This window comes from Rattus norvegicus, chromosome 6, assembly GCF_021556685.1.
Source record: "Rattus norvegicus strain SHRSP/BbbUtx chromosome 6, alternate assembly SHRSP_T2T, whole genome shotgun sequence".
NCBI classification, from domain to species: Eukaryota; Metazoa; Chordata; class Mammalia; order Rodentia; family Muridae; genus Rattus; species Rattus norvegicus.
The window spans coordinates 79,551,601-79,578,531 of NC_141539.1; the positions used below are offsets into that span (position 1 = coordinate 79,551,601).

At 37.2% G+C, this 26,931-nt stretch overlaps 1 protein-coding gene across 1 annotated transcript in view; it reads right to left on the reverse strand.

Annotated features, from left to right (window-relative positions):
* Ralgapa1 (Ral GTPase activating protein catalytic subunit alpha 1) overlaps nt 1-26,931 on the reverse strand; it is a 274,127-nt gene that overhangs the window by 214,966 nt on the left and 32,230 nt on the right. The window contains 8 exon segments of the mRNA NM_020083.4: nt 3,267-3,475; nt 4,903-5,041; nt 9,727-9,842; nt 13,075-13,252; nt 14,343-14,386; nt 17,075-17,132; nt 21,618-21,667; nt 22,263-22,373. Coding sequence (NP_064468.4) covers nt 3,267-3,475; nt 4,903-5,041; nt 9,727-9,842; nt 13,075-13,252; nt 14,343-14,386; nt 17,075-17,132; nt 21,618-21,667; nt 22,263-22,373 — 905 coding nt within the window.

Below are 26,931 nucleotides of genomic sequence, written 5' to 3' on the forward strand. Positions count from 1 at the left end.
AACCAGATGGTGAGAGGCAAGGACAGGTACCTAAGCATCAGAAACCAAGACTACTTGGCATTATCAGAACCCAGTTCTCCCACCAAAAGCAAATACTGGATATCCCAATACACCAGAAAAGCCAGATTTGTATTTAAAATAATATCTCATGATGATGACAGAGGACTTTAAGAAGGTCATAAATAACTCTGTTAAAGAAATACAGGTTAACACAGGTAAACAAGTAGAAGCCCTTAAAGAGGAAACACAAAAATCCCATAAAGAATTACAGGAAAACACAACCAAACAGGTGAAGAAATTGAACAAAACCATCCAGGATGTAAAAATGGAAATGAAACACTAAAGAAATCACAAAGGGAGATGTTGCCATGAATTATAAAAAGGGCTATCTTTTATCCCCACTAGATCTGACACCGCAGTGCCCCAAGACATCTGGTAGATCTCTTGCCAGAAACACATATCCTAATTCCATGGCAGCCCAGTGTCTCTAGCTGCTATACACTCTCTTAAACTTAAATCACCACATGAAAGAACACACAACACAATAACCTCTGACCCAATTGATAAGATATAATTGCCCACATAAACATACAAAGCCCTTCACACATCCATCCCTTAAGAATATTCATAACAATCTGTAAATACACAGAATGGAATCTTAACATCAGCCTCCATGTTCTCTCTGAGGCTTTTCCCTCCCGTTCCAGTCTCCTCCTCCTCCTTCAAACTTTTCTCTCGCCTATACTTCCTTCTCATCCAATGACAGGCCTCATTTTATCTTGTACCTGCCTACCTGCATGATGACATCATCCCACAGGGAGACAACTCTGGAGATAGAAAACCTAGGAAAGATATCAGAAGTCATAGACACAAGCATCACCAACAGAATACAAGAGATAGAAGAGAGAATATCAGGGGCAGAAGATACACAGAAAAAACACTGACACAACCAATAAAGATAATGTAAAACGCAAAAGGCTACTAACCCAAAACATCCAGGAAATCAGGACATAATGAGAAGATCAAACATAAGGATGATAGGTATAGAAGAGAAAAAAAGACTCCCAACTTGAAGGGACAGTAAATATACTCAACAAAATCATAGAAGAAATCTTCCCTAACCTAAAGAAAGAGATGCCCATAAACATACAAGAAGCCTACAGAACTCCAAATAGATTGGACCAGAAAAGAAATTCCTCCTGTCAGATAACAGTCAAAACACCAAATGCACAAAACAAAGAATATTAAAAGCAGTAAGGGAAAAAGGTCAAGTAACATATAAAGGCAGATCTATCAAAATTACACCAGACTTCTTCACCAGAGACTATGAAAGCCAGAAGATCCTGGGCAAGATGTCAAACAGACCCTAAGAGACACAAATGCCAGCCAGGTTACTGTATACAGCCAAACTCTCAATTAACATAGATGGAGAAACCAAGAAATTCCATGACAAAACCAAATTTACACAATATCTTTCTACAAACCCAGCCCTAAAAAAAAAAATAATAAATGAAAAACTCCAACACAATGAAGGGAAATTACATTTTAGAAAAACCAAGGGCTTCTCCTCCCATTGATGCCCAGCAAGGCCATCCCTACTACACATGCAACTGGAGCCATTGGTCAGTCCATGTATAGTCTCTGGGTAGTGTTTCAGTCCCCAGAAGCTCTGCTTGGTTGGTATTGTTGTTCTTATGGGGTTGCAAGCTCCTTCAGCTCCTTCAATCCTTTCTCTGATTCCTCCAGCAGGAACCCTGTTCTCAGCTCAATGGTTTGCTGCTAGCATTCGCCTCTGTATTTGTCATGCTCTGGCTGAGCATGACATAAGTTGTTATTAGCCCAAAAGCTTGAATTACCCAAGATACAATCCACAGACCACATGAAGCTCAAGAAGGACAGCCCAAGTACAGAAACTTCAGTCCTTCTTAAAAGGGGGAACAGAAATACTCATAGGAGGGGATATGAAGACAAAGTTTAAAGCAGAGACTAAACTTCAGAGCCTTTCCCACCTGGGGATCCAGTCCATATATATATACAGCCACCAAAACTAGACAATATTGATGAAGCCAAGAAGTGCACGCTGACAGGAGCCTGATATAGCTGTCTCCTGGAAGGCCTTGCTGGGCATCAATGGGAGGAGAAGCCCTTGGTCCTGCCAAGGCTCGATACCCCTCCACCCTGCCCAGTGTAGGAAAATATCAGGGCAGGGAGATGGGAAGGGGTGGGTGGATGGATGGGGGAACACACTCAAAGAACAAGGGGGAGGGGAAGGGGATAGGAGGTTTATGAACAAGAAACCGGGAAAGGGGATAACATTTGAAATATAAATAAAAAGTATCCAATAAAATAAAATAGAAAAGAAAAATTTGATATTTTAAGTCTGTGTCAACTCAGATAAATGGTATTCATTAAAACACATATACATATGTATGTAGGGAAAACACAATATTAGGGGAAAAGAGAACCAGGAAAAGAGTATGAAGATGAGATAAACTGCTCAATTTAAAACAAACAAACACATAATTTAAAATACTGTTTTTCCACTTTATCGCTGTGTACTGCCCATTTTATTGTTAGATTCAGTATCTGTGGATAATTGGAGGGATTTTAGTCAGACTTCAAATCTGTATTCTGTGAATGTATAGAGAATAAAAAGGATGAGGTCAGAGGATAAAACAGCAGGGAAATAAATTAGTTGTTGTCGTGCAAGCATGAGAACCAGAGTTACACTAAAATGTATCATACACTAATCAGGGGACAACAGCATACAAAGGGCCATAGTCTCTGAAGTTTCAGTAATCTCCCATGTATTCTCTGAAAAAAGCAGACACTGAGATAAACTGGAACCTGAGAGTAATATATGACTGAAATCCTCCTCTGTATCTCTCAATCTTTCTTTTTTTTTTCAATCTTGCTTTTTTTAAAAAAAAAAGTATCGTAAGGCAATGCTAGGACAGTGAGTTGGGGGTGGGGGACACCCTCATAGAGGCAGTGGGAAGAGGGGAGATAGGGGATTTTCAGAGGGGAATTGGGGAAGGGGGATAACATGTGAAATGTGAATAAATAAATTTTTTTAAAAAGTGTTGTTATACAAACTTTATTTTCTATTAAGAAAATACATACTACTTGTATAATAACAGTTCAAGTTTGAGTTCTGAGCTAGATTTATTGAAATAAAGCATCACTAGCATCCATTCTAAATATGCTGCATCCTTAAGGTAGGTGAGCTGAGGAAGCCACTTAACTGCGCTTCATTTATACATTACCTGAATATTCTTTGGCAAGACTTCACCCTCCATCCCAGGAATATTAGGTCCTGAATGCGGTTTTGGCTCCAGCCAGAAAGAAACCAGCCAACGAATGACAATGACCCGAGCCTGGATGAAAGGCTCTTTTGTACAGTATATCGTTTCATTGGTTTCAGCATCCTTCTTTACCATCACATAATGAGGCTTTGGTCTGACCTGTGGGATATCTACACAAAAGTGAAAAACAAAACATAAATGAAAAAAACCAATTATCCCTAGCTAAGCCAACATTTTAAAAGTCTGCAGAAGATATTATGATATTACACTGATTTTAGAAGTGTTAATAAAAAAATAATTTTATAATGTTACATGCTACCTAAGAACCTAGAAGTATGAACCATATATTGGGTTAATATTGAAAAACAAAAACAAACAAACAAACAAACAAAACAAGGGCTGGAGAGAAGGCTCAGCGTTTAAAGAGCACTGACTGCTCTTCCAGAGGTCCGGAATTCAATTCTTAGCAACCACATGGTGGCTCACAGCCCTCTTCTGGTGTGTCTGAAGACAGCTACAGTGTATTCATATAAATAAAATAAATCTTTTTTAAAAACATGTCTTTTCTGAACCCCCAGTGAACTAGACTATGGGGGGAGGGCGGCAATGGGGGGAGGGTTGGGAGGGGAACACCCATAAGGAAGGGGAGGGGGGAGGGGGATGTTTGCCTGGAAACCGGGAAAGGGAATAACACTTGAAATGTATATAAGAAATACTCAAGTTAATTAAAAAAAATTTTTTTAAAGGAACAAAACTAAAAAAAAAAAAAACATGTCTTTTTAAAAAGTCAATCAACAATCTAGCACTCAGGAGGCAGAGGCAGGAGAATCTCTAAGTTTGAGGATAGCCTAGTCTACAGAGTGAGTTCCAAGACAGCCAGGGCTACCCAGAGAAACCATGTCTTGACAAAAGCAAAAACAAAAACAAGGAAACAAAAAAATTCAATGAGATGGCCATGATGAGGAACATCTTTCTTCAAAATAGATTTTCTACATACAGATTTATCTCTTCTTTTTATATAAGACCCAGGTCTGACTCTAATCCAGATTTGTACAAAAAGCTCTAATATAAAGGTCATTTCGTAAAACCACTAAAAATTGGACAAAAAAACGACAAAAAGATAAGACAATTTAATTATTTATACAATTTGATTAACAGTTAATTGAATCCTTGAGAAATCATAGGGGAAAATGTATAATATATAGTTTAAAGTCAGGCATGGTAGTACATACTTGTAGCCCTAGCACTTAGGAGGCTGAGATAGAAAAATCACAAGTTTGAGACCAGTTGGGCTGTTTACCAAGATCCAGGCTAACCTAGGCGACTTACCAACTCTCTACAATCATAGAAACATTAGAATTCAAATTAATCTACTACTAAGATATTATCAGAAGATATATCGATGATATCTAGAGAATAACTTTTTAGTGAAACCTTTCCATTCTCAGTGAAAATTTATTGCTATAAATGCACTTTTGTTATAAATCTGGGTATAACATCAATACAAATAGCAGATTTGGTCAGTTTTCTGTAAGTAACGAATGCCACTGACATTTTGCTCTTAAGTGTAAACTGTAAAATTCTAAATTATACCTACCAAGTACAGGATGATACAAACTATTCTCCTTGCAGAGGTTTGGGAAAATATAAGGCAAGTAAAACTTCTTAAAATGTGAAAACAAAAATGAAAATCCCCTTTCTTGGTTTTCTTTGTTCTTCCATTCTAAACTTTTTACCTAAAAATAAACAGTATTATTACAATCACCCCGGACAGCAGAATCTCTTAAACATAGTTTAGCTGCTATAAACAAGCTTATACAAGTTATAATACATCAAGCCTTTAGATTATGAAGATCATAATATATAGCAAAATTTCCATTTTTTATTTTTATTAGCAAATGAATTTCACTACACATTTTTTACATATACACATATAATATACTTTGATTATACAGTCCATTCTTTAAAATTGGTCTAATACATAAACATATTACATATATTTTAAAAAATCTTGCAAAATTATGAAAATGATTCATTTGGCTGTATTAATGACAAATATACTATTTTTCTTCCCTATCCCTTCCGGAATAATTGTGATCAAAAGCATAGGTATATGTGGCCAGGAACAGGAGGCAGGGTATACATTCAAGACAGCAGAACAGTGCACAGAGAACGTTCATGGAGTGTGGAGTAAAGGAACAGGAGGACACAGAGTACTACTACTGCTCTAACGCAGAATTCCAGCAAAAGGAGGACGAGGCCTAAGAAAGATATTTGCAAAGGCCCAGGGTGAGTTATTAGAACCCAGTTAAGGAGAATGTCTGCAGAGCATGGGAATGGTGATTTGAATAAGTATGATCACTTTCAAGAAGGCTAAATAAATAATATATTGAGAACGCGAGACAAGTTTGTCACAAACAAAAGAATAAAGCAAAGGGGACAGATGTGTGTATTTATATTTATTCTTCAGTTTCAGTCATTCAGAGTATCCAAAAATAGCAAGGCTCGGTATTGATAGTAGTGAGCATCCCAAGTGCCTAGATACTGGATTCTAAACACAACGCTCCAGAGAGGGTCAAAGAAAGTACAAGAGGAAACGGCAACAGTAAAGAATCACATTGGAGAAGGCTGTAGTGGTACACACTTTCTTTTTTTTATTCTTTTTTTCGGAGCTGGGGACCGAATCCAGGGCCTTGCGCTTGCTAGGCAAGCGCTCTACCGCTGAGCTAAATTCCCAACCCCGTGGTACACTCTTTTAATCCCAGTACTCGTGAGGCAGAAGTAGGTGGAACACTGAGAGTTCGAGATCAGCCTACCTACATATGAGTTGCAAGAAAGCCAGGAGTAGGTAGAAAGACCCTGACTCAAAACAAACTTAAAAAAAAAATCCAACAACAACAAAAGAATAATTAATATTGAGGAACAGAAAGATGGTTCATGGGTAAAGGTATTTGCCATCAACCCTGACAACCTAAGATCAATCCTCCAGGACACACAGGGTGGAAGGGAAGAATCGACCCCCACAAGCTGTTCGCTGACTCCCATATTGCACCAGACATACCTTCAATTAAATAAAAATACAATAATTTTTAAAAGAATTTTATTAGAGACCATTCAAAATGCATATAAATAATCTTAAAGTCAGAAGAATCTTAAAGTCAGACAACCTACAGTGAGATAAACAAGTGTATGAATAAACAGCTAGGAGGGGAGAAAACTTTGCAGGAATTCCAGGCCTACGCTGCCACGATAGCATTATTTTTCCATGCTGAATAAAAGGAGGAAAAATTCAAATATCCCACTAATAAAAGAATACACGCTTGGCATATAGTTAATTTTATTAACTAAGTTGACATAATTACTTAATAAAAAGAAAGTGATTTTTTTTAAAGCAGTACTAAGTAAAAGAAGTCAATCAAAAAAGAATACACTGTATGGGTCTGTTTCGACCTCACTAAATGACTTTATTTGAAATGTTCAGTTTAGCATTATAGATTAGTGTTTCCCTGGGGTAGCAGATGGAATGACTCTGGAGTAAGAAGACTCTTAATGGGATTTAGATTTCCTATGAGAGGAAATTAAAATATTTAAAAAATTATCTGTATTGACAGCAGCAGCACAGTCCTTGAAAACAACTACTAAACTACATTTTATGTGACAACCAGACTGCATGTACATAATAATAGTTCAATAAGGCTGTCTGTCAACAATTATTAGTTGGCACCATCATAGTAAAAAATAAAAGACATCTTCAAAATACTAAAATATTTGAGTAAAATTCTGAAGAGGAGGTTACACAATGCATTTCCCTCAAATATTGATCATAAAAAGAAAATTGAAAAGGCCTGGCAGACATCACCTTAATCAGAGCATAAAGATCAACACTTATAATATATAAAACTTTACTCTCAGTCATTGTCAGAAAAGCTTTTTCTTGCAGTGAGTCATGGTTAATCCAGAAACTCATGACAGAAACTAGTCAGAACGCTGACAATAAGTGACTGTGAATGCTTAGCCAGAGATGGGCTAAAATATATCCCAGTCCGAGGTATACAGAGCATCATGGAAGAGGGAATAGAAAGAGTGTAAAAGTCATAGGATGGGGAAGGAAAGCTGTGAAATGCTGTTTTCAGGACATTACATGGGCTGCTGCACAAATCAACTCATGGTAGCTTTGAGCGCCCATATCAGATCAAGCCAGTCAAAGGTCAGGACGGATGGCAGACAGGCAGTCAAGCACCAGTCCTGGCAAATGAGCTAGAGGCAGTTGGTTGCTGCTGAGGAAAGCTTAGTCAGGCTTCTCTGGGAATGTGGCTTTTATAGTAGGTTGGCCATGCCCCAGCAGAGGGCACCACACCCATGCACGCCTGCTCAACACTCCACTGCACACATTCAGGAGGATGATGAGGACGAAAGAGGAGCGAAAAATCAGAATGGAGACAGGTGGGGTTGTCCTGAGGAGAGCTGGAAGGAGGTGGTAATGATAAAAACACAGTGTGTACATACATGAAAATTTTCAAAGAAATAAATTTCTAAAAAAACTTAAAGCAAAATATTGATCCATATAGGAGTATGGGTGATTCCCCAAATAATTATGCTAAGAAAAATGCCAGAATAAAAATGAATATACATAAGTCAATGTATGAGAAATATGATGGAAATCACATTAATAGTTGCTTGGGAGGGGTTGCAAAAGATGCATTATAAAGAGATCAACAATTAAAAAAACTTCAAAAGCTAAATTATGGCGTCACTTAACAAGATTCAATAAATTGTGACTGGGCATTAAACTGTGACTAAGCTGAAATCTCAGCACTTCAGAGGCTGAGCTGGGAGGCTTATCTGATGCCAGCCTGGGCTGGGCTATGTAGATAGGTGTAAGCTAGGACACGGCTACAGAAGGAAGGGAGGGAGGGAGGGAGGGAGGGTGAAAAAGAAAGGACAAAAAGAACCAGCAAATGATAAAACCTAATGTTAAAATTAATTGTATAAATAACTACATCTCAGTTAACCTTGATTCATAAACTTTTGAAAAGCAAACTAATGAAGGCAGTAACAGTGCCCATTCCGGCCTTTTCACTCAGCACTTGGACTCTCTAAGCCTCAAATGGAATACACGGTATTTTATAAATGAGGAAAACTAAATGGAGAAGGCTAGGTAATTTGCCAAAGGATGAACTACCAGTCAAAAGTAGAATTGTTATTTTAAATACTAATAATCCGGCTCAGGACCATATTAATAGGATAGTGTTGGTTTCTCAGGTAGCTAGACTTTTGTATTTGGAGTAACTATAAAAATATTAAGTATATAAAAAGGTGTTTTCATCAATCAAAACATCCATATTTCACATACAGAGATGAACAGGTTACCTTATTATTTAAGTGTTTACCTGTAAATTACTTTTCCTGATTCCTATCCTATCAGTCACCCTCCTGTTATATCTTGAGAGACTGAATCTTAATCAAACAGCTATTCACATTTCACTATGTACCAGAGCTGCTGGTTGTAATGAAAGGATTAGAAAATCAGTCCAACTGGCTCATATCAGGTTACACACATCAAGACTATGTCACAATAGGGTGGTGTATCCTACAATTCCAGCACTCAGGAGACAGAGGCAGGCAGATCTCTCTGGGTGCCGGGTTAGCCAGAGCTACAGACTGAGACTGTGTGTCAAAACCCAATACAAAGAGAGCCTACTTCACGGGGCTGAAGAAGGCTCAGAAGGTAAAGTGCCTGCTGTGTAAGCTTGAGGACCTGCATTTGGATCCTAGGTACCCAAGTAACAACCAAGCACTGTGGCTTGCACTTATGGCTTGCACAGAGAGAAGCAGGTAAGGAGATCCCCAAAGCTCCCCAAAACTCAGTGACCAGCTCATCTGACTCAGGTAATGAGGTTCAGCAACAGACCAACAGACCCCACCTCAAAAAGACGAAGTGAAGGAATTCAAGAATACAACTGACGGCAACCTCTGGACTCCACACAGATCTGCGTGTGCTAGCTCACTCTCTCTCCTTCATGTTCAAGGTAAATCATGCAAGACCTCAGCTTCCTGCTCCTGCTGCCATGTTTCCCCACCTCAATAAACTCTTTTGTGAGTTGCCTTGGTCATAATGTTTTATCATAGCCACAGAAATTAACAGATACAAATTCTCTGGCAGTTTCATAATCTTCTAGTAATTTTTGACAAAATAATAACAACATATTTTCGAGTAAAAATTTGTCATTCTTCTAGAAAGTAAGCAAATATCTACTATAAAAAAATAATGGTAAGAGACAGGGAAGTTCTCCAAACAGGACAGCCAGGGAGAGTATCTTCTCATAAAAAGAAAGAACAGACACCAGAAGGTTCCAGGCATGTGTGCTATAAGCACAGAGGAAAAGCCACGTGCCCACACAGTGGGAAGACAGTAACATACCTGAATTACTATGTATTTTAAAAGTGCTTCAAGAAAATAGCTTGTGAGGTCTTCTTGTCCTTTGTCTCCTGACTGCGGGGGAACAAGAGGGGTGACTTCCTCTATAGTTACTTGAGCTAGCCAAAGACAAGAGAATTGTATAATCAAAAGACAAATTCTATTATACAAAATATAACTAAATAAAATTTAGCAAAACAGATACACAATGAAAACTGCTTTTAAATTTTTCTAAAATTATATGTTGAAATAAACCTGAGATCATCCTGACAGTCCATAATTATCTTGAAAATTGTCTGTTTTGTAAATCCCCGACTGAGAGGTAACAGAGAGGGATGAGCAGGTGTGCAGTAAGTGACTGAGGGTGGCGGACCTCACTACAGTGAGTCACATTGAGAGTGTCAAATTATAAGATGGCAAAATATGATGAGAAACATTAGTGCAAGGTGCTTATCATCAAATTAGCATTCTGACTGTACATGAGAAATGTTTTTTACTTTTCAGATATTAATTCATTGTAACAAATGGTGATGTAAAAAAAAAAATCCACCCACAGTTAGCTAAATGCTCTCCAACTTCCTAAGCTGCATGAGTAGCTGGTTATACTGCCCAGATGAGTAAGCCCACAACAAGAGTATTTTTCAGTTCTAAAATAACATACCGAATGTTACTTCTAACACCCACTTTACAAACTTAATATACAGAAGCCAACCTTTATTGTTTGCATCCTGTCCTCACCGAGTAGTGCCAGTACTTTGGTTTACAAAGCTATAGACTCCCATTTAAGACCCAAAGACTTCTTAGTAGCTATAGAGTGCCATAGATAGTTTGTATTTTCTATGCCCTTAAAGTAAACAGCAAAACTTGTATTTTGGGGGCTGAAGAGAGGGCTAAGCACTTAAGGATGTGTACTGTTCTGATGTGTCCCAGGTTCAGTTCCCTGTACCCACATCATGGGCTCATAAACTACAGGAAACTCCAAACCCAGGAAATCTGAAACCTTTTTCTGGCCTCTGTGAAAACAGGCATGCATGCTGTACAGACGGACAAGTAGGCACACAAATACACATATAAGAAATGTAAAGGAAAACTTAAATTTTGTTCTCAGAAAAACAATTCAAGAGTTGGTCAAAAGGCATTTGAAACTAATCAAAAAAGAAAGCTAATTCTAAAATGGAGACAAAAGGAAACCTACAGAAACAGTGTCAGGGATCCAAAAGAAAACGTACTTAGTAAACACTAGTTTAACTCTTCTAAGTGAAGTGTAAAATAACCAGAGGTGAGTGGAAACTGGCACATTTACAGACTTTATTCGAGCTTGTTTACTTTAAAGTTTTATTTTAAAGTATAGTTTGCTTTGCTACAAAAATCTGTAATTTCTAGAAATACATATTAGAATCAGATGAAACATCCACTAGAGTAAAGGCTGTGGACTGACTATGGACTCCCAACATTCACATGCTGGAACAGGAATGAATGCTCAGTGTGACTGTATCTAAACAGAGCACGTGAGGTTACAATGATGTCATCAGGTTCAGCCCTAAGTGTACAGAACTGTATATAAACAGAGAAGAAACATCAGAGGGCCTGTGTGCACATGCATACACGTACACAAAGGAAATGACAAGGTGCTGTCTACAGAGAAAAGGCTCCTCTGAAACTGGACCTGACAGCATCTGATTATGCACTCTGAAGAACTACACGTGCACTGTGAGAAAGACATTTCTGCCATGGAGCCACTAAGGCTGGGACATTTTGTTACAGAAGCCCTAGTCAACTGATGCAACACTATAGATTTCAAATGCTTACTAGTAAAAGAAGAATATATTTAACCAAAAGAAAAATCACTTTGTTATTTAAGTAGAATAATACAAGGAGAAAACTAAAAAGCAAAGAAAAATAACATTAGAAAATCTGAGGGCTAAAAAGCACAAAGACTCACTAGTTTTTAAAAAAAGGAAGTTAAATAACATTTCTAAAATTACAAATTAAATTTAAGATAAAAATACAATTTTAGATGTATGAAATTTTATATTCATTTTATATAGTTATTGCACAAAGAAAAACACTTCCATTTCTGTGTATATATAAACGAATTCAAGCACAAAATGAAATAGAAATTAAAGATAAATTAAAACCAGTAGTGTCTAATACCTCCCAGCAAGAGGATCTTGTGTTCAAGGCCATCTTTTACTACACAATAATACATTTAAGGTTAGCCTGAGATATAGAACACACTGTCTCAAAAAAAAAAAAAAAAAAAAAGAAAAAGAAAAAACACACAAAAGTGGAAAAAACAAAGCAAAACGTGATGTGAAGTGGTCTATAGCAGCCCTAACATGATTTAGATGCTCTGATATTTGGGATTTGGCTAGCCAGAGCTAATGTCCTCACTAGCAGGGTTGGCCAATTCTTAAGAGGTAATACTTAACTAAACTGCTAGGAGTGATGCTCATACACAAACCACTCATCCATCTAGAGTCTGCATCCCCAGTGAGTCCTCAGATTCAAGACTACTATTCTCCTCCCTGATCACTTCAGGTTCAAGGACTAGAAAAGCAGGGATAATCTTTTTGTACTGTTGTCAACTGAATCACACTAGTTGATTTTTACTTGCTCCCACTGAGTTGCACTTCCTTCCCATGAAACCACAATAAAGGCTCCTGCCTACAATAACTCACATACTTCCCTTCCCTCTGTCTTCTGACTAACCCTGATCACTCACGCAAAGAGATAGACACATACATTGTCGACACAGGCCTGTGGCATGGAGTATGCTTCCTCTTGGAATGGAAGTGGCAAAGTACTGTTTCCAACAGTTATCTTAATCTGTTGGCCTCACCAAGCCAAAGTAATACTAAAACCCTTATAAAACCCTTATAAACACAGCCTCAGAATCATGGAATAACTGTATAGAGAGCTGACATAAAAAACAAGCAAACAAACAAAATTCACAGAAGGCTGCAGAGATTAAGTAAAGTGCCTACTAAATAAATATGAAAACCTGAGAACAGGTCGCCAGCACCCACATAAAACTATGGGTGTGGCCCTGAATGATTAGAACCCCAGTGCTGTGGGCAATGACAAACAGATTTTGGTGGGGGGGGGTCGCTTGCTATCTAGTGCAGTTGGAACAGTGAACTTAAGGGACTTGACCTCAATAATAACAGTAATTGGAGCAATAACTGAGGAAGATAACCTGGTGTCAATGTCTGGTTTCCACCTGGACACACATGCATATACTACAAACATGTTTGGGTATACACAAAAGTGTATATATAAACAGACACATTTTAGAAAAGAAACTCTAGAAAACAAACATACTGATACACAACATCTCATCAATCTTACTTTCTTGAAGGTTGAGTGGAGGATTAATAAGATTATCTAAAGTTCGAGGTCCATATTCAGATTGTGGTGCTGAAAATCCAGGGATCAAGCATGAAAACATCCAGAGCTGCTCTTTGCTACAGTTATCCTGAAGAGCTTGCAACCATAACAAGAAGAGACGAACACCTTCCCGTCTGATCTGAAATAAAATAAAATAAAGTGCAGTATTTTTTTCATGGACAGAATGATATTTTTAGAAGGAAGAGACAGACAAGATGGAGAGTGAACACAGACATACCCAGAACATCTATACAACTCCCATTATTTTGAAATCTAAGTTCATAGACTTACAAGGATAAACTTGGGCTAAGGCTATGGCTCAGTGGTAGCATATGCAAGGCCTTGAGTTCAATCCACAGCACTGGGGAGTAAAATCAGCCATGCCTGATGAAATCCTAAGAATAAACTACTTAACATAATAATTTCTATTTGAAAAAAATCAAAAGCAATTTCATCTTCCTCTGCTTTCTTAGTACCCATCCCTACCAATCTAACCCAAAGAGAAGTGACAGGACTGTGACAGTCCCTGCCTAGAGTGGGTTTAATAAGCAGGAATGTTATAGAGATGCTGCCAACAACCGCTTGTCCCTGAAAAGTTCTGGAGTTATTCTAATTGTAAAAGTGAATTTATTTAAATAGCTATTGAAAAAAATTACTTAAAAGCTCTCTGAAATTATCTTACTTACTACATTCTTTTGTGTCCTAGCTACAAGTCCGGAAGGAACACTGGCATAACTACTGTGCCCAATGACCTAAAACAATCCCCATATATGAAAGTCATTTGAATGAATGAATAAATGCTCTCCCAGAAAGAGAACAGAAAAGAGAAACTTCACTGGCAAGCACTGAGCTCTTCTCAGTGACTTTTCTCAATGAATTGAAGACAATTAATTCAACAAACTTAAGGAACAAACTCAAGGTGGGAGAAGTGTAAGTGGTAGGTATGTATGTATGCTTTATTGCTTTTGTTTGTTATTTGTTTTGAGACAGGGTCTCAGGGAAGACTAAGCTGGGTTCAACCATGCAGTTGAAGATGGCCTTGAACTCCTGATTCTCCTGCTTCCACCTCCTCAGTGCTGGGATTCCAAGTGTGCATCATCACCCCTAGTTCATGCAGCCTGGGAGTTGAATCCACAGCCCTGAACATATTTAACAAGCACTCTGAATCACCCCACCCCTAAACTCAGTTTGTTTTTAAGTCATAGAAAATAAATCTAATTATATGATACCTTTAAGGAGTTTCCTGTGTGCAGTAGTTTCTTTAAAATCAACCCTAAAAAGAAAAACATGATTTTAAATATCCCCATTTTCTTATCTGTGTATAAATGTCAGAGTTCTCGGTCAGACTTGAAAACACTTTTGAACAAGTCCTTGGCAATCTCTAAATTGTTCTTGGTGACCTTGATAACCCTTTGATCAAAACTGAGGTCAGAGGGACATATAAAAAAGTCACCTTCCAACACAGTTAAATACGATTTACTTTATTGTTAAAACTCGGTCCTAAAATTGTGTTTAATACAACAATTTATTACATTTGTTATTTTCATTGAAAATAGAAATATTTTACCACAAATATAAAAGACTATGGTAAAAGGTCTGAATCAACCAAAAGAACATTAATTAAGTACAATATTTTCTAAAAATTATTTTTTCATTACCATAACATCCAGAGGCATATCATTCACTGTGAACAAATCTAAACACAATATTATATTTTTTTACTTAATTAACCATACAATGGCACATTGAGGCTTAAATCATTTTCTTCCTTTCTTCTCTAGAAGAAAACTTTATATACATTTGCATCTATCACTTATAAAACCATTTTTATATTACTGCTTATTTATAAATCCATAAATTACTTAGAATCAGTTGCTTAAAACCTTGTATGAATAGGATCATTCACAGGAAGTCATTTATAAGTTGCTGATTTTCATATCTAATAGTAGCATTTTAAATTTATCTACATGGTCTATGTAGCTCTAGATAATTCATTTTTGACTACTTTATGAATATACCTAAATGTACCTTCTTTTGGCTTATTTTCAAATTTTTGTCACAATCAAGAATAATGTAATAAATGTTATTACTCATGACTGCCTGTTACACATATGACTTTTTAAATGTAAAAATCTGTATTATTTTTATTTACATGCATGTGTTTGTATTTGTATGAGGGAATGCCACCTGTGCAGGTGCTGTTGGTAGCTGGAACAAGACATCAGATTCCTTAGAGTTGGAGTCTCCAAGGAAACTGTGAGCTACTGCCATGAGCTGTTTTATTGTGGATGCTAGGAATGGAACTCAAGTCTCTAGAGAAGCAGCACAACCTCTCAAATCACTAAGCCATCTCTCCATTTTGTTTTGATTTCTAGATTAAAAGTTCTTTATGAAGGTTTATGATTGCTATGCCATGTTTGGTTGGCATCACTGGGAGGTCTGCTCTTTTCTGAATGGAAATGGAGGAGCAGTGGCTCTGGGACAGAGGAGAGGGGGCAGGGAGGAGGGAAAGGAAGGAAGACTGTGCCCAGGATGTACTGGATGAGAGAAAAATAAAGAAAAAGAAAAGAATCCTTTATATATTGCCTACTAATTCTTGTCAGCTCTACAAACTAAATACATTACAAACAGATAAGATTTGTTTTGTTGGGGAGAACACTGTCTCAGGAACAATAAACATCTTGAATTTTAGACCCTGTGTGGTGTGGTGGTTCACACCAGGGAGGCAGACATAAGAAAACTAGGGAGTTCAAGGTCAGTCTCAGTGTGTATGTGTAAATTTCAGTACTTTGAAATTCATAAAAAGTCTCATAAAACAAATTCATTTAAAACTTTAATTTTATGTGTACTTTCTTATATAAAGAAATCCTTGACTTTGGTGTTACAAAGTTAAATCAAACACTTCTTTCAAGAACTTGTGAGCTGTTTCCTTTTTCTTTCTTTCTTTTTAATTTTGGGTTTTTGGCCAGGCTGGCATGGAATTCACAACATCGTCAAGGCTGGTATTATAGCAACAAATGGCTTCAAAGACTATGTAAGGAGGATAGAAGTATCATAAAACTGGACTCTGGGGACTTTTTTCTAGACTACTCTAAATTTTACTCCAAAAAATAATTTTATCTATGCAAATTGTATCTCAATGAAGTTATTTTTACATCAGCTACAGTCACCTTTTCCTTCATTAACAATTCATAAATGCCAACAAGGAGTAGGAATTATCCAACCAACAAAGAAACATCACTAGTTATGAACATTCTCATCGCATAAACAATTGGGAATATGTGTCCATTTGACAAATCATGACAACTAAGTAACATACAGGTGCTCTGGGGATTAAAGGCTATATTCCTCAAGAAATATAACATATTTTTCAGTTCATATGTCTCAAAAAGTTTTACAAAGACAATCTTCAAGACCATGTTCATGTTCATGAAGTTCAAATAAGAGTTCATAATTCTTTTGAGCAATTTATTATGTGCTCATTAGCAATGGATATCTTCTTTTATGTTATGCTTATTAAAATATTCGACCACCTTTAAAAGCTTTTGAATATAGTGTGTTGTTATATGTTACATGTTATGCAAAACTCATTTTTACATCTATATGAGTGTGAAAAATGGAGGCCATATTGGTGTTTTCCACCTTTATTTTTGAAACAGGGTCTCTAATTGAGCCTGGAATTATGGGTTTTGCTAGACTAACTGGTCAGTGAATCTCACTGTCTGTCTCCAACCCCCCACCCTACCATTGTACTGGGGTCACTGTTACGAAGGTGGCCAGCCTTGGCTTTTTACCTGGGTGCTAGGGATCAGCACTCAGGTGGTTGAGTCACAGCGAACATGTCACCTACTAAGCCATCTCCCTAGCCTCTTATAATCTCCATTTTCATTAAAGTATATCATGAACTCATTGCTAAGTTATTGTAAATTTTACTTCAGATGTAATATATATTTATATTTACCAATACTATGGAATTGCCATCGCTGATGAATTCTTTCTGGAAGAAGTTGTAAAATTTTCTAAAAATCAACATAAACAAAATAAAGAGTTAAAAATCAAACAATGACCAAATATATTATGAAATATGAATTACTAGAGTGCCAAACTAAGAGCATCTTTTGTTACAGTATATCAAATATTTAAACTTTCCCACTGAAAAGGTAATAACCAATACTCAGTACTAAAGAAACTTTGGAAGAGAAAATTAATCAAATTTATCTTTAATGGTGTTATAAAAAGTAAATGTATTCTCCTTTTGATGGTTAACCTTGGTTGCCAACTTGACTAGATCTGGGCAATCCTGTGAGGGATTTATTTGAAGCAGGAAGACCTGCCCTAAATGAAAGTGGCACCTTTTGGTGGCAAACAGATCAAAGGGACATGAAAAGGGAAAGGGGAAAAGAAGACAAGGAAAAGAAAAAGAAGGAGAGGGGGAAAGAGAAGGAAGAAAGTAAGAAAGGCTAGGAAGGCAGAGAGGGGAAAGAATAAAAAGATAGGGCATGTTACATTAATTAATCATGTGAGCCCAAAGGTATCTAGATGCCATGTAGGATATAGGTAGCAAAGCAATAAATAAATAAATAAATTAATTAATTAATTAATTTAGAAGCTTTATAGTCAAGCTAAGCTAAAACACTTTATATAATACCTCAAATTTTCTTTTTATCCATTTTCTACTATATTGTGTAGATTATTCTAGCATAAAACAGCTAAATTATTATTACAGTTTACTCAGCCATTATCCACTTGCTGAATGACATTGTGTATGTTATTATTGATGGTATTATAAGTAGTACTTAACCATGTCATTAAAGGATGCTCATAAGCTCAAGCTAGATACTTTATATAACGGCATCTCATTACCCTCGCCATCAACCCAAACATCTCTCTTGACCAATAAAGAAATGGGTTGAGTAGTGTGCTTAGGGTAGAAATCTAGCAAGCAGATGGACCAAGACTGTAATTTCAATATGCCTGTTTCCATGCCTGTGACCAGAGGCTGATAGGCACTTACATGACTTACCTACATGTCTCCCACAGCTAGCTAATGAATATATTTGTTGTGGAAAAAATAAAAATTATAGAAAGGATGAAAAGGTTAAGCTTGTGAGCTACTCAAAAACAGTCTTAACTTCTGATCAGTCACACTTTAGATTTAACTATGTTTTTAGAGACAGGATTTAATTGGTCTTAAAATCATGATCTCCAATGGTGATGGGCACATAGCCACCATGTCTAGCTTATGTTTTGAATTTCTAATGTGGATTAAAAAATTACAAATTTTATGTGCCTTCAATTACAGAAAAAGCAGACTCCAATCTTGTCCCATATGAACATCACATACAATTAGGTTTTTAACCAGAAAGTAGTCACTTTATGATTTATATTTTAAGAATAAAATTAGTAAAAAGGCTAAAAGATGTTTTAAAGATGAAAGCCCCAGGGCTGGAGGTTTCCCTTTTTCCTAGGGGTAGAGTGCGCACTTATCATGTGCAAAGCCCTGGACTCAATCTAAAGGAAAATAAAAGCAACACATACCATCAACCCCTAAGGAAACCAACCACTCTGATCTCACGTCTCTTTTCTAATGAAATTTAGTGATCCATAACCCAGATGTCCTATTACACACAGGATTATTTTTAATATTTTTCTGTAATTTCAATTTCCTGAAAAGAATTTTTCTTAATTCATCAGTTACCTTGTTTCCTGAAAACAGAGCAACCATTATCTTGCATTCTTCAGGGACACTCAGTTTCTGCCAAATCTGTGTGTACTATTCCACTTAAAAGGTAGTTTCTTTGCCAATTATTCAATCAGGTTTCAAAGGATCCGAGATCAGTAAGAATTAAGTTTTAAATATCAGTTCCTGTTGTCTGGCACCTTGTTTTCTTTTTCTTCTTCTTCTTCTTTTTGAGACAGGTTCTCACCACGTGGAACAACCCACGCTGGACTAAAGTTTGCAACTCTCCTGCTTCAGCCCCCAAAAGGTTTGCACTAGAAGCACTTACTACCATGTCCAGGCATTTTAATTTTAGAGACAGTCTTACTCTGTTAGGTGGCCAGCCTGCTCATGAACTCCCAGGCTCAGGCCGGCCCTCGTCTCTCAGTAAGAAGTTCCCTCCCGAGTAACAGGACTACAGATGCACAACCATCTCAACTATGAGAAATAGGCTTTGTGCTCTCTCTTGGGCTCTCAAGTCATCAGCTCTAGTCTTGAATTTCTACCAGTCTCTAAATTCTCATAAAGATAAGGATATCTCTATGACTATTTCCTCTGATATTAAGTAATTTTAGAATAGGGATGAATGGGGTTTAAATTTTGAACGTGCTAAAAAAATAAATGTTTTTTAAAGATTTATTTATTATATGTAAGTACACTGCAGCTGTCTTAAGACACAGCAGAAGAGGGCATCAGATCTTATTACAGTTGGTTGTGAGCCACCATGTGGTTGCTGGGATCTGAACTCAGGACCTCTGGAAGAGCAGTCTGTGCTCTTAACCACTGAGCCAAAAAATAAAATTTTTTTTTTTTGAGTTTTGGTTGTTTTTTTTTTTTTTTTTTATTAACTTGAGTGTTTCTTATTTACATTTCGAGTGTTATTCCCTTTCCCGGTTTCCAGGCAAACATCCCCCTAATCCCTCCCCATCCCCTTCCTTATGGGTGTTCCCCTCCCAACCCTCCCCCCATTGCCGCCCTCCCCCCACCAGTCTAGTTCACTGGGGGTTCAGTCTTAGCAGGACCCAGGGCTTCCCCTTCCACTGGTGCTCTTACTAGGATATTCATTGCTACCTATGAGGTCAGAGTCCAGGGTCAGTCCATGTATAGTCTTTAGGTAGTGGCTTAGTCCCTGGAAGCTCTGGTTGCTTGGCATTGTTGTTCATAAGGGGTATCGAGCTCCTTCAAGCTCTTCGAGTTCTTTCTCTGATTCCTTCAACAGGGGTCCCGTTCTCAGTTCAGTGGTTTGCTGCTGGCATTCACCTCTGTATTTGCTGTATTCTGGCTGTGTCTCTCAGGAGCAATCTACATCCGGCTCCTGTCGGTCTGCACTTCTTTGCTGCACTCATCTTGTCTAATTGGGTGGCTGTATATGTATGGGCCACATGTGGGGCAGGCTCTGAATGGTGTTCCTTCTGTGTCTGTTTTAATCTTTGCCTCTCTCTTCCCTGCCAAGGGTATTCTTGTTCCCCTTTTAAAGAAGGAGTGAAGCGTTCACATTTTGATCATCTGTCTTGAGTTTCATTTGTTCTAGGCATCTAGGGTAATTCAAGCATTTGGGCTAATAGCCACTTAGCTCTAAGCTATGCTTCCTGTTTGTTTACAAATATTTTCCCCAGTCTAATTCAAAGTGATATAAAAAGAAGAATTTAAAAAACAAGGCTATTTTGTTCAAATTTATAATGAAAAGCCGTTGGAGCAGAAATTATGAGCTGCAGTGATATATGCCTTAATCGCAACGCTTGGTGCAGAAAGTCTAAGCAGAGGTTCAAGGCAAGTATTACAGGTATTGTACATCAATCTCCTCCCAATTCAAAGAGTCCATCCTAGAAGGAAGCTCCTTAAGACTCTAAAGGGATTTCTTTAAGGCTCAGGAAGTAAATAATTCACAAGTCTCAGAAAGTTCCTGAAAATGACATCTGCACCCCCTCCGGCACCCTAAGGTTACACAAACAGTCAGATTGCCAATAATTTCCCTCATGTCAAGCTGCCTGCATGCCTTGCACAAAGTCCTAGGGTTCCAACTGTATGGAGTCATCCATCACCCATGCTGGGGTGAGCTTTCAGTTGTAGCTGCCTTGAATCATTCATGCTTCTGAAAGTAACACTTCTTCCATACTCCCGTAACCCCAATAACTTCACTGGTTCAGAAAGCTGGGCTTTGGTGTGTTATCATTACTGTGATCTTCCATCAGGTCTCTATCTGGAGTGAGTAGACACTGTTCACATCTCCTCAGGAATAATGTCACACAACACTGCAAGACCCTGTACTAAACTAAATGATAAAGCCTGGAACAGCAACACACGCCTATATCTCAACACCTGAGATGCAGAGGCAGGAAGATCTGTGTACGTTCAAGGCCAGTCTGGTCTATCATAGCAAGTTTCAGACCATTCAGCGCTATATATTAAGACCCTGTCTTGAAAAGAACAAAAGCAAAACTAATAAATAAAAAAATGATATATCCTATAGGCATATATAATAGCCATAGTTCTAGAGATTAAAAAAATCTGTGTAAACTTCACAAATTAAAAATTTCACTTTATAAATATGCTATCAAATTAATTTTATATTGTCAAATGCATAAACATAATTTTGTTGCTAAAAATTTCATTATACCTCAAAAATACACAAGACCAGCCAGATAGATTTTTAAGTTAATTAAGTTCTTCAAAAGGTTGGCAGATTAACTATGTTTCACTATATGTCTAAATACTTTAATATATTTCTTTATCTTCCCAGAATTATTTTTTGAAAAAGTTAAAAGGTATGACTCATAGTACTTACCTCAAAAATAAAAAGTATAGCATCTAATTCCTCTCTTTGAGACTTGTGACCTGAAACATTTTGAACAGAAAAATACTTTAAATATTCTTACTGTTAACAACTACTTAATGAGCTTAAATATTTCTACCGCTGGGCTTTTCTTTAGTTATTCTCTAGCAAAATGGTAAAGAATGGTCTATTTATTATATACACAATATTATAATCCCACTCTCTACTCTTTAGCATAATTTTTCTAACTTTAGGTTCCAGGTCTGGAGTTGGAGCGGCTTAATGATGAAATGCACACTCAGCATGTACACGGCCTTGGATCCAATCCCCAGGATAAAAAGGAAACTTCGCTTATACTTATACCGAATAACAAGTCATCACGTATTGTAAGTTTTAATTATGAAAAACACTATTTCTATTGATATTAAAACATTCCTAAGAAAGAACAATGAAGATAGATTGAGGAAACCTGATCAGAAAAAGCAAATATTCTAAGTCTTTACAAAATAGCCCTATGAGTCTGTTAGTTTCCTTTCAAATACATCTGAAAGGTATCAAAATAAAACAATACTAAAATTTTAAAGCCCAGATCCTCATTTTAAGTTAATGCTTATGACTACTAGAAACATAAACCCAGAATACACGTTAGTATCTTACCTTTCTGTTTAAGACTGGCTTCAATAGTCACAAAATTTTCAAAAAACACATAGTATATATGTGAAAAATGCTGGTCAAAGAACTGTTTAAGGTCAATAGAGTCTGCATTCTCTGAAAAAAAACAACAGCAAACAGTTTTTAGTAATTAGTCTATCAAGGTCTATATCTGTTTCTTTGTTTTTACAATTACAACCTACTTCAGTTTTAGTTTTTAATAGAATTGGTCAAGTTACCATCGTGTTTGTTTGTTTGTTTGTTTTAAGCAATGTCAAAACTGCGTGCAATGATACACAGTTGCAAGCTTAAGTACTCCAAAGGCTGAAGGAGAAGGATCAGGAGATCAAGGCTAGGATAAGAGATCCTGTTGCGTAAGACAGAGACAGAGACAGAGACAGACTGACTGACTAACTGACCGACTACTCAAAATCAGTGTCTCAAAGATCTAATTTTCAGGGCTGGAGAGATGGTTTGGCAATTAAGAGCACTAGTTGCTCCTCTTGAAGTCCTAAGTTCAATTCCCAGTATCTACAGCTCACAACCACCTGCAATGCCCTTTTCTAGTGTGCAGATATCATGCAAAAAGCCACCCATAGAAATAAAATATTTACATACATAAATCTTTTTTTAAAAGATCTATTTTCAATTCGTGGCTTCAGCTTTTCTATTATCTCCCCTAACAGTTTTAAGAACTATTTATAAGAATAATACTGGTAATTCAATAAATAATAAATAAATAGATAACAATAGGCTTTATAAATGAGCATTTGAGGATTATAAATTCTTGAGACTGTTCTCAAGAAGTTCTCAGTATAGCATGCAAACAAAACATAAAATTATTTGCACAATAGAAAGTTTGATTGTGGAAGTGAAATGACATGCACCATATACGGGAAATCAGAACACAGAATTCCTTTCAAAATTTAATGAAAGTCATCTACTATTCAACTCTGAACAGCTATACTGTATAGTCATAATAAAAACTGCCTATTACCTGAGTGCAACAGAAGAGTAATAGTCACAGAATACAAATATACTTTATAGAATATCAAATAAAATTTTAAACTACTGTGATAGATAAAAAAATTCTCCTTTTGAACACATTGAAAAACTTTAAAATGAGAAGGAAATAGGTTACAGTTCCATCTAAATTTTCTGAAATGCTTAAAATTACAAGTAATGTCCCAAGAGAAACAAGAAAATGAAAATAACAAAACAAAACAAAAGCAAACATGACTCAACCCAAGACTTCCCAAGATATTAGGAGCCAAGATATTGTCCCTCAGTTTCCTTCCCATATGGCTGTTAACAAAGCCGGGAAGCTGCACACTTGACTAATGCTAATAAACAAGCACTGGACGCCAGGCACAGTGACACATTCCTGACATTTTGGTGGAGCTTAGGATGGAAGATTACAAATTTGAGCTTTTGGGGCTTCTCCTTGACTAAGCAGGGAAAGCAGGCCTATGAAAAGTAAACTAATTTGTTCTTTACTTTAAGATGTATTTGTACCGTAATGAATATGCCTATGAATATCTGTGTGTGGGTATGTGCATGTATTTGTACCTTAATGAATATGCCTTATGAATATCTGTGTGTGGGTATGTGCATGTGAGCATTGTTGTCTATGGAGGCCATAAGAGGGCATTGGATTCTTTGGTACTGAAGTGACAGGTGATTGTGAGTTACCTGATGTGGGTACTAAGAACCGAACTCTGGTCCTCTGCAAGAGTACTACTTTCTCATAACCACTGAACTATCTCTCCAGCCTCTCTCTATTATTTTAAAACACAATAACAAACAAAAATTCTCATGTTTTTTTTTTTAAGATTTATTTATTTATTATATATAAGTACACTGTAGCTGTCTTCAGATACACCAGAAGAGGGCATCAGATCTCTTTACAGATGGTTGTGAGCCACCATGTGGTTGCTGGGAATTGAACTCATGACCTCTGGAAGAGCAGTCGGGTGCTCTTAACCGCTGAGCCATCTCTCCAGCCCCCAAAAATTCTCATGTTTGATAGTAAATTCATGCAGTTTACATGGCAGAGTAAAACACAAGGACAAAGAAGGTAAAATATAAGAGCCCTTCACTTATTTGGATCCCAAAGATAGTTCAGCATTAAGGGCACATGGTGCAGCTGCAGAGGACCCAAGTTACTAGCACCCACATGATGGCTTACAAACATCTGTAACTCCAGCTCCAGAAGAGCCAATACCCTCTTCTAATGCTAGCCTCCACAAGCATTAGGCATATACAGCATACACAGACAGATGAGCAGGCAATCATCCATATATGTAAAATATGTAAATCTAAAAAAAAAATCAGGGGCTGGACAGATGGCTCAGTGGTTAAGAGCACTGACTGCTCTTCCAGAGGTCCTGAGTTCAAATCTCAGCAACCACATGGTTTCAGGTGGCTCACAACCATCTGAAATGGGATCTGATGCCCTCTTCTGGTGTGTCTGAAAATAGCTACAATGTACTTATATATAATAAATAAATCTTTAAAAAATTAGTATGAAACTCTTTGGAATAATTCAAGAGAAGAGACACAGAAGAGAAGTACAGTTAGAGAGGCTACAAAAAACATTCCATCAACTTTGAGCCAAAAAAAATCAAGTTTTGCCCTTTCCAGATGCCCCACTAACTTTCCTGCTCCTCATTTAAAGGCTTACTGCCTTTGCACACTGAGTATTGATCATGCCTCAGTGGCCAGTGCCTAACTTTGTGCAACAAACCTTTACCATTTTCATCTAGCAGTGTTTTCACCACCCCCACAGACACACCCACACACCCACCAAAAAAAGGGGGGAGGATCAAAATATTATCTATATTCACAAACACTTCTGTTTGGAAGCGTCTGTGAGCTAGTTATTTTCCTAAAGAAACTAAATATACATTTCACAGAAATCCAGGTTAAGGTTTCTGAATTTTAAAAATGATTGGGGAGCCACTGCAGTACATTGACCTCCATAGAAACAGTGCCGGGGCAAGCGAGAGCCGGACAGGCATTGCGCAACTCTGTGCCTCGCTGAGGAAAATCAACTAAACATGGGCAAAGGAGATCCTAAGAAGCCGAGAGGCAAAATGTCCTCATATGCATTCTTTGTGCAAACCTGCTGGGAGGAGCACAAGAAGAAGCACCCAGATGCTTCTGTCAACTTCTCAGAGTTCTCCAAGAAGTGCTCAGAGAGGTGGAGACCATGTCTGCTAAAGAAAAGGGGAAATTTGAGGATATCCCCTCCAAAGGGGAGACCAAAAAGAAGTTCAAGGACCCCAATGCCCCCAAGAGGCCTCCTTTGGCCTCTTCTCGTTCTGTTCTGAGTACCGCCCAAAAGTCAAAGGCGAGCATCCTGGCTTATCTATTGCTGATGTTGCAAAGAAACTAGGAGAGATGTGGAACAACACTGCCATGATGATAAGCAGCCCTCTGAGAAGAAGGCCGCCAAGCTGAAGGAGAAGTATGAGAAGGATATCACTGCCTACAGAGCTAAAGGAAAACCTGATACAGCGAAAAAGGGGGTGGTCAAGGTTGAAAAGAGCAAGAAAAAGAAAGGAAGAGGAAAACGACAAGAATGATGAAGAGGATGATGAAGAAGAGGAAGAAGAGGATGAGGAAGAAGAGGATGATGAATAAGTTGGTTCTAGCACAGTTTTTTTTTCTTGTCTATAAAGCATTTGACACCCCTGTACACAACTCACTCCTTTAAAAGAAAAAAATTGAAATGTAAGGTTGTGTAAGATTTGTTTTTAAACTTCACAGTGTCTTTTTTTTTTTTTTTTTTGTATAGTTAACACACTACCGAATGTGTCTTTAGCTAGCCCTGTCCTGGTGGTATTTTCAATAGCCACTAGCCTTGTCTGGTATAGTCTGGGGGTTGTAAATTGGCATGGAAATTAAAGCAGGTTTTTGTTGGTGCACAGCACAAATTAGTTATATATGGGGACAGTAGTTTGGTTTTTGTTTCTTTTTGTTGTTATTGTTTTTGTTTTTCTTTTGTTTTTCTTTTTTTTTTCCATCTTCAGTTGTCTCTGATGCAGCTTATATGAAGGTAATTGTTGTTCTGTTAACTGAATACCACTCTGTAATTGCAAAAAGATGGCGGCTGTTTTGTTGACATTCAAATGCTTCTAAGTAAATACAATTTTTTTATTAAAAAAATGATTTGGGCTTTGTAAACCTTTGGGAATATTAAAGTAGACTAGACTTTAGTTTCCATCAGTTAAATTTCTCAGATGTTTCTTTGGGGTATTAAGAAAAATGGGTAACTTTTAAGAACCTGATTTTAGTACATTTACTCTCTTTGGTACATTTTTTTGAACTATTTAAACACTATAGCATGTTTGTAAACAAAAATTTTGTCAGACAAAAGTCAGCTTTCCTTTTAAAGACCAGACATTAAATGTGTCCCTGAAAAATTACTACACTAACATGGTTGAGAAACCAAAAATTCAACAAATTTTGTAATGCATCTACTAAACAGTAACTGTCATTGCAAATGATTCCACAATTAGTGGTGTATTTTATTAACCTGTAGGATGTACTATACATAATCTGTTTCTAACAGTAAAGTTTACCAAACTGCAAACCATTCCCTTACGGCCACCAGCAGTAATGAGGATGGACCCAACAACACATGACTTATTCACGAGCTTATTCACGAAGC